The following is an 8,919-nucleotide window of genomic DNA, read 5'->3' on the forward strand; positions in this document are numbered from 1 at the left end:
TACTTGCATACCATCAACATCTTCTCAAGTGCATTTATTCCAGAACACCCACGTAAAAAGAAGGGAGAGAGATCTTATTTAAAAAACATTACAAAGATATAACTATTGAATCCAGGCTGCCAGAGAGATCATTTAAGAAGGAAAAAGATGGTCTCTCAGCCATAAGATAATGTCATGGGGATGAATGATTATCATGAGATAATTTTATTCCTGAGTACTGTAAACCTCAGCTGTTTTCCCTTCCAACCCCAGCTCCATGGAATATGAGAGTTTATTACAATTTATTCTCTGCTCTGTATTCAAGCCAAAGCATCTGGGTAGAAGCTATCACTTAAAAAATGCAACTTGTTTTCTTGGTCCTTGGTGCTGATATGTGTGTAAATTTTGAGGTACAACCAAAAAGTACTTTTTATTTTTTTTTTTCTTTTTAAGAAGAGTGCATAGTGAAATTTGTATTATCCAATTCTGATTCTCATTTTTGGGAATGAAATAGCCTTCTTGACACCAACATTCACTCATCATTTTCCTTACTTGTTTTCCTTACTTAAGTCCTTGTTTGACATCTGGCCAGGGAGAAAGATTATTTAAGTGTGTGTTCTTGAGGACTTCAGGATAAGATTAGGTCCCTCCATCATAAAGAACAATTCAAAGCATTTAAATCCTCTCAATCCTCATAAGGTCTGTGGCACTCAAATATTTTAAAGTAGGTATCCAACAGTTTGTTGTTGTTTTTATGATGTTCTTCTTAGGAATAAAAAGGATTTATCATGTTGAAATTTTTTTATGATCATCTCAAAACTAATTGAGAACTGAGGCAGGATTTTTATTTCTATATCCTAACCCTCTGGCTGCAGCTTCCAAGTTTTTTCTTCTTCCTCAGAGCGCTTTGTTGTGGGAATAGATATGCATTTTGCTCTTATTGACAGCAGGTAACATTCTACTCTTTAAACTCCAACTCAAGTATGGATTGAATCTGACAAACTGAAGGAGCGTTCACATCCTGATTCAGCTCCATCATGCTTTTTTTGTTTTTGTTTTTTTGAGAAAGAAAAAGTGAAAATAATTTTTTCAGAACCTATAGTGCTTATAATAAAACAATGCATTATCTAGTATCTGGTTATCTGCCAAGTTTTACAGTATTTTCTCTTCAGTTTAGCACACATGCTAAATCTGACAGTGAGTTGGAAAAAGCTAGACCAAGGAGAATCAGGCTATTTTGATACCCATAGTTCCAGCCAAGACTGCTATTGTAATATATAAACCCAATATTCTAGCTGAGTTCCTTTCAAAATAAATGTGAAGCTGAGCAACATACATCTCTGTTCTTTCCACAAGTACTTGGACAAGTATTGTACCTGGTTAATATGCTATGGGATAATAGTTCAGTTAATTTATCCACATCTACTGTAGCAACAAATGGAAAGCAGAAACTCATCCTTATGGAAATTTACCTGTGAAGTTTGTTTGCAAAATATTCTTTATTAGAAGGATTGTAGGGGAGTGCTTAATATATGACATGCAGGAAAGACAATGACCTCCATGCTGCTTTATTTATTTAATTACAAAATAGAAAAGTTTAGCAGCCTATTTAAGATTCTTAGTGCTACGGAAGCATGTATTACTGAAGATAAAATATATTTTCAGTTGAGGTACCATAGCTGCCAGTTCCTGGAGAACATTATATTACTCTTTGAGTAACTATCCTTATAGTTTTCTTATTTAGTAACCTCATCTCTCCATTCTTGAAATAACAGCATTGATTGAAATCTGAGATCACAATACAAGCAGCTATTTTCTTTCCTGTGAAAGAGTAACAAGGCTTTAGTATAACTTTTTTACTAGAAGAACTGATTTGTTTTGTAATTGAGTGATCCAATGGAAATCTCATGTTCCTTTATCAATTGTTTTGCTTAATTCACCTTTCTGAGAGAGATGAATCCTCACAGGGACTAATGCTTATCCAGACTCATTGCCTGAATGATTGGAAGTGAATATTCTGTTTGTAAATTAGAGCAGAATCTATCAAATTAGAGGATACCTTTTGAAAGGACTTACGTAAAACTTGCGATTCAAGGCTATGATATTACAGGGGGAAAAAAAGTTTTATTAGATTCACCTCCACCCACACAGAAAAGGACATTGATGCTCATATGTCATAAAACTAGAGAATAGCTTGGATTGGAAGGGACCCTAATTCCAATCCCTTGCTTTTGACATGGCTGCTCCTCCCTTGCCTCCTACTCCCAGCAAAGGCTGCCCACAACACATCCAACCTGCCCTCGATCCCCTTCAGGGACAGGGTATTAACAGCTTCTGTAGACAGCCTGTTCCAGCACCTCACCACTCTGAGTGAAAAATTTTCTAACATCAACTCCTCTCTTTTAGTTTTAAGTCATTCCCCCTTGTTGTCATGCTCTTGCCTATAAGCTCCTTTTAAGCTCTGGAAGGCTACACTGAGATCTCCCTAGGGGCTTTCCATAGAAGAGGTGTTTCAGCCCTCTGGTCATCTTCATGGACCTCTTCTGGATCTGCTCTAACAGCTCCACGTCTTTCTTGTGTTAGAGACAGTACCTATATGTACATAAATTTGTGCATGCGCTGGAAAGAATACACAGCTGAACTATGAAATGCAGTGACCTGTTTCACTAAAACACATAATTAAAACAACAAATGAATTCCAAGGTAGGTTTTTAAGAGGGTTAACATCTCTAAAAGATTACAGTAAGGTAGATCAACCAATTTTCTGGCTTGTGATCTACAAGTTAAACCTAAATAACAGTGTACCAGTACTACCAGGTCAGCTGAAATGGTATGAAATGTTCAAGACTTCTCCATTTTATTACTCATGTATTTATTTTTATTGCATGAGAGCATCTGACAAATGAAAAGTCCAAGAACTGGTACAACTGATGCTACAATACTGCTGCATATCGTGATGTTCACATAAAATAAATCCAGTTTACATGTTCCAAGGAGATAACCATTTGCCCTACCATCAGAGGTACAAGTATTTATGATATGCCAGCATTTAGAGAAGTTTCACTGCCACCTGCTTATGTAAAATGAGCAGTGTATGTCATAATAATTATTTTCCTTTACGCTTTTGGAAACTAGCAGCAAGCTCCCACTAAGGAATGTGGAGCCTAGTCCAGAAAGTGGTACTTCTGTCCTATCTCCAACGTTATTGAAGCTGAGTGAGGAGAAGAAAAAGTTCAGCTTTCTCCAACTTCATACACTCCTGCGAGACAACAAATGCTGAGCTGCAACAGTAAGTTGATGACTTAAAGTCATTGTTTATATTAATTTCTAGAACACATAAGGCAACCAATTTAAAAACATCTTTCTCCAAGAAATTTTATCTGAAAAGATGAACATTAAATCATCACAGAATTAAGAAGCAGGTAAAGAGAAACACGCAGGAGGTCCTTCTAAGAATTGAGTCCTGTGAGTCATGGTTCATCTACTTTTGGCTTCTTGGTTGTGAGGCCATGTACAATGCTACTAGACAGTAGATAGTTCCTCCTATTGTGAGAGCCATAGTGGTCCGATAAAGCAGCTTATCTGGAACTCCTCGTTTCAGGTGTACAGGCAGCCCATCTGCTTTCTGTGGGAAGAGTTTAGAAATAAATAGAATAAAATAAACACTCATACAGAAGACACAATGAACGGGATACCTCAGGTGAACTAAGAGACTTTCATAAGGAAAATCTCCCCTCTGACAGGCTACGTACAATCAGATATATTAAGTGCTTTTCATTTAGCAAGACGAATGCAAAGCAAGTTAATTGTATTAGTTAAAGGCATTAAATGCAGGCAGAAAAAATATATTGTGAAATATTTCTAAAGAGGACCTGGGTGAGAAAAATGATACTAACAAAAGAATGTGAAAAGTTATGTAGAAAAGGTTATTCACCGAGTCAGACTGATATATTCCAAATGCAAGTGGCATGAAAGAGAAAAGGGTACGTTATAAAACACATTCTTGATCTTTTTATTAACAAGAAGAGAAAAAAATATATTTTATGAAAAGACTCAGTATGCTTAGAAATTGAATAGCTAACAAACTGGCTTTGAAAACCTTACTGTGCTCTTTTTAACATTGCATTAACATCAGAATCTGTAATATTCAAATTTTTATACACAAAACGATTTGCTTTGCTCCTCCTGTTCTACTTGCAGTCAAATGCTTGGATTCCAGATGTAAAATGCTTCCACTAGTCAAATAATAGATACTTTTTTTTTTTGAAGCAAATGAAAAGATAAACTTACTAGACTTTTCACTTTCTGTACTTATGCCCCAAGCAAGGTTGAGGAAGAAATACAAGTTATACTGTACTTCCTTAACTAGAAAAATTTAAGCATTGTAGAATGATGGAAGTGGTCAGCCACGTTAAAATAGAGCAAGATATGGTTCACTCTTTCATTTTCTGTAATTTACTCTCAAAGTTGTCATTACCTGAAAAAGTTTCTGTAGGTCTGGCACCTGGTTTTTACCCAAGAAAGAATCAGTTGCTGGTAAATCTGAAGCAAGTTTAGTTGTTGTCCCAAAAACCAGAGCTGGGGATTCAGTGGAAACTATTGGTTTGAGTCCCTGCATAAATAAAGATTAAAATATAAAGGTATATAATACTTGTAAATGTACCAGTTATGCTAGGCAGGCACACTGCCAGTCATTACAAGGATACATTACAAAAATATATATTTGGTATGAAGACCCAGGGTTTCAACAACAACAACAAAAAAAAGTGAAAACTAACGAAAGACATTCTTAGCTACAACTCTGAACTTAGCAAGGATAATAGAAACTTTTATTTTTTTTTTAATGACAAATCTATATCTATCATAAGCTTTTCTGGGCTGGTATTTGGCCCAAGTCATTCTGTTTTTACACAGAGTACCCAGGTCCTATCAGCAGTAGGTTTGGGAGAAGGGAATCCCCAACACTTCGGTCAGACAGAGCAAGGTCAGACAGAGCAAGGAGACTTCTAACTTTTCCTCTCAAATGTTCCAAGCAGTTGCTATACAAATGAGCCTTAACTAATCGGAATGCATGGGTTGGGGGAACAGAGGAGGGAAGGAAAAAGAAAGTAGGAAGAGAGGGGAAAAAAAATAACACCCCCTAATTTGCATACTGCTGCAACTTTTCATCCCTCACGTACCTCTTATAAGTCGGCACAGTTTACTTGCCTTTCAGTTCAGATGGCTGTACTCTGACACAAAACCTATGTAATCCAGTTCGATGGATTAAATTTTAAGTGTACAGTCATTGCTGTCATGAGGTGGCCTCCTTACCTTTATTGTTATATTTAGCCATTATACTTCAGCACATGACACTGATGTTTTACATTATAGCTCCTGAAACAACTGTATGTTTGCTTTTTTCTAACTTGCCATAAAAAAGACGCAACACAATTGTGTTAACTTGCTTGTGTTACATTTCAAATAGAAGGAGCAATTGATCTTCATAATGATCAATGTTAGTATGCAGCTAAGGCTGCACCTGGAATTCTAGTTTCTGCTCAAAGGACTACATGATACATTTAATATTTAAGAAACTGAACAATATTTTGAGCTCAGAGACCTGGGACTGTTTATCCTGGAGAAGACTGAGAGGGGAACTTACCAATGCTTATAAATATCTAACAGGTATGTGTCAAGTGGATGGAGCCAGGCTCTTTTCAGTGGTGTCCAGCAACATAATAAGAGGCAATGGGCAAAAACTGGAACACAGGAAGTTCCATCTGAACATGAAGAAAAATTTCTTTGAAGGTGACAGAGCACTAGAACAAGCTGCCCAGAGAGGCTGTGGAGTCCCATTTTCTGGAGATATTCAAAACCCACCTGCATGCTTTCCTGTGCAACCTACTGTAGAAAATCTACTTTATCAGAGAGGTTGGACTAGATGATCTCCAGTGGTCCCTTCCAACCTCTATGATTCTGTAGTTTGTGAAGTCAGGCTTGTATTATTTTATGCCTACATACCTGTAGACCAGGCATGTTATTTTCTGTACAGCTGTTTGCTTTGCTAGCGTGAATCCCAAGGCAGATTTACATTTTCCTGACAGCACAAAAGAGTTAAAGGTTAGGAGTACAATTTAATAGAAATAGCACCACACTTAAGTTTACAAATGTTAGGGAAATTGGCAAACCTGAATCACAGAATGAGAAAATAGAGAAGACTGAGGTAAGGACCAAAATGAAAAGGGAAAACTGGAAAGGAAGTTGAGAAATATTACTTTAGAACATAAACTGAAGTAATTCTTATGAACTTACTGAACCTAGACAGTTTTCACGTGAATAGCAGGTTCTTCACAGCAGATCATACCTTGCTGTATGAGGTTAAATGTTTGCTATCATTAACACGAGAATGCTTTTTGATCGGATCGTGTAAAGCAATGGTGGCATTGCGACAGCAGACTTAAGTGATTTTGTTCTACAGTATGAAAGGTTAAGCAGCAAGTTTCTCAACCAAGTCCGAGCAACTCACCATAGTTAAAAGATCTGTGGTTTGTGAATTTTTAAAAATTATTCTTTATTCTTTTTAGTAGGTACAAACAAAGTAAGGTGTATCAGCTGAAGATACAGCAGCATGACAAAATTTCTACTTAGGCTATGGCCAGGCTTGAAGAATTAGGGAAAAGCTATCAGGTAAGATTAGATGAGCATTTGCAAATGGTCCCATTACTACTGTTTTGAATACAAGCCCGTTGTCTGAGTGAACAGTTTGTACTGTATATGTAATGGTCATGGCAGTCATTAATACCTCTTAAATAGAAGCAGCAGTTTTTAACTTGACTCCTCACCTACACTGACTGAAAAAGTTCCCATTTATTCAATCGGGCTGAATTATTCATGCTATGTTACATAGTTTGAATAAGTGCAAAATGAAGTCTTTTAAGAATGCTAAGACTAAGAGAGAAAAAACGGTGCAGGTCTTAAGGTAAGGGATTTTTTTGTTAGTACGAGCAGTAATGTTACTGTCAGCAAAAGGCTTTCTGAAGTAGACGAGTAAGCATCGTGCAAAAGAATAGCCGTTTTTGTTTTTTTAATCTTCCTGTAAGCAAACTGCTATATCCGCCTAGTCTCTGAAACAAAGGTTGTAAGGCTTTCAATAGCTGCAATTTCCGCATGCACCAAACCAGAGAGGCAGACGAGTGCAGTGCAGCGCTGCTCAGCAGCCAGCCGCTATTCCGCATCGCCTGCAGGGCTCCGGGCCTCGCCTCCCGCCCCAGCCGGACGAGGGCAGCGAAGGTCACGGCCGCCACGGCGCTTAGGGCGGCGGCGGTAGCGCTGTTACCTGCGGGTTGTAGGCGGCGGAGGCCGCAGCCCCGACGAGGCGCTGCGTGAAGCCGTTGAACTTGTAGTACATGGTGGGCACGCGAGCTCTCACGACCCACCGGCGGCGACGCGCGGCGCGGAAGGACCCCGCCGCCTCCTGGCCACCGCCCGGACGCGCGAGGGCCCACAGGTGTCCGCAGCGAGCGCCTGCACGCAGCACCCGGAGGAGAAGCCGAAGGAGTGAGAATAGAGCGAGGCCCGCGCGCGCGGCAACACCAGGCTCGGTGCGCTGTGGTGCCGCCTTGGAGCCAGGCAGGCAGCGGCCGTCAGGCACGGGGTAGGCGCCCTGAGGTAGGGCGGGCAGCTCTGCGCATGCGCAGCAGCTGCGGGCGGGCGTCTGGTGGTCGGTCAATGGTCTCGAGGTGAAAGAGGTGGATCGAAGGCAGCTCCGCACCACAAACCAGACCTTATGTCTGCTTCGTGGGGGTGTGGGGCAGTTTGGTCTGAGCTTCTTGGTAGCGAAAGCTTGCTGCTGTTACCTGCGTCTCACAGCGCACATGCTTTTGCCCTGCGAATTGTCTGCCCTAGTCTCACTCTGGGGTCTCAACTCCGCATAATAAAAGATGTTCCAGTGGTAAATGCTTCATGGTTATTGGGCTGTGTGGGACCACAGGTGCGCCGTGGGTGCAGTAAGCACAGAGTGCAGCCCCAGATGTGCCTATGAGGAGATGTCATCACCAGGAAGGGTGCTGTTCCACTAGGTCTATCTCTGCTGTCCTCTTGAGAGCCAGGAGGATGCTGCATGTGTGACACAAAACATCTACTCGTGGTATTAGGGGCATTAACCAGCAGTGCTGCATCATTTGCTCAGTAAGTAGGAGATTTATGAAAGCGTTTTGTAAATGTTACAGGAAGAATTACGAAATCCCTGTACCTTTAAAGACTGGGAAGTATACATGAATTGGAATGAGGGCTGTATTTTTATTTTTTTGGTGGAAAGGATTTTGCAGCTCAGAATTCTGCTTATTTCTGGTAAAACTGAACTGGGTGATGAGCTTGACTGCAAATCTGCCTGTAAGAGAACAGAGATGCTGAAGACAGGATATGTGTGTTCTTTTAGAATGGAATCATGGCTATGTTTTTTATGCAAACTGTTTCAGCCTGCTGATATCTGTTAGAGCTGGTTTGTACTGTGACTGCTGAAAACCCTTCCTGGGGCCTGATTTTCTGTATGTGCACCATAGCTCCCCCTGCCCTGCTCTTCCAGTATTTGTGAAGACAAATAGGTTTTCTTAGCAAGCTCACATCTCATTCCTCTACATTTTGTTCCAATGTGAACGCATCCAGAATCTTGAAGAATCTTGTGGCAGCTCACATATGGAGATGATGCCACTTTCCTTGCTTTGTTGAGTCCAGTTCTTGAAATGTTCAGTATTGACTGAAAGCTACAGAAAGAAGCTCTGAGGAGAAAACGAAAAATGTGCAAATGCATCACTTTTTTCAGTTAACTAATTTGAGTTATAATACTTAAAAGTGAGCTGTTGAAACATAAACCTACAGGCTGTCTCTCTTTTTTTAGCTCAGAAAACTGAAGGTTGGGAATTCTTTGCCTTGCAAAAGAGATACATGGGAGAACAATTA

At 39.9% G+C, this 8,919-nt stretch overlaps 1 protein-coding gene across 3 annotated transcripts; it reads right to left on the minus strand.

Moving 5' to 3' along the window:
• Positions 1 to 2,834: 2,834 nt before the first annotated feature.
• On the minus strand, positions 2,835 to 7,479 carry COX7A2L (cytochrome c oxidase subunit 7A2 like). Of its 3 annotated transcripts, XM_085219337.1 has the most exons (4): positions 7,298 to 7,435; positions 5,983 to 6,058; positions 4,457 to 4,591; positions 2,835 to 3,604 (listed from the first exon to the last, which is right to left on the minus strand). In XM_085219337.1, exons 2-4 carry the CDS (start codon positions 5,995 to 5,997, stop codon positions 3,461 to 3,463), a joined length of 294 nt encoding a protein of 97 aa, XP_085075463.1. In that variant the 5' UTR covers positions 5,998 to 6,058; positions 7,298 to 7,435; the 3' UTR covers positions 2,835 to 3,460. The 3 variants fall into 3 exon arrangements, with proteins under 3 accessions (XP_085075463.1, XP_085075462.1, XP_085075464.1); XM_085219336.1 differs by lacking the exon at positions 5,983 to 6,058 and having other exon boundaries at positions 7,298 to 7,471; XM_085219338.1 differs by lacking the exons at positions 4,457 to 4,591; positions 5,983 to 6,058 and having other exon boundaries at positions 7,298 to 7,479.
• Positions 7,480 to 8,919: the final 1,440 nt, after the last annotated feature.

Source organism: Meleagris gallopavo, chromosome 2 (genome assembly GCF_905368555.1).
Source record: "Meleagris gallopavo chromosome 2, MGAL_WU_HG_1.1, whole genome shotgun sequence".
Taxonomy (NCBI): Eukaryota; Metazoa; Chordata; class Aves; order Galliformes; family Phasianidae; genus Meleagris; species Meleagris gallopavo.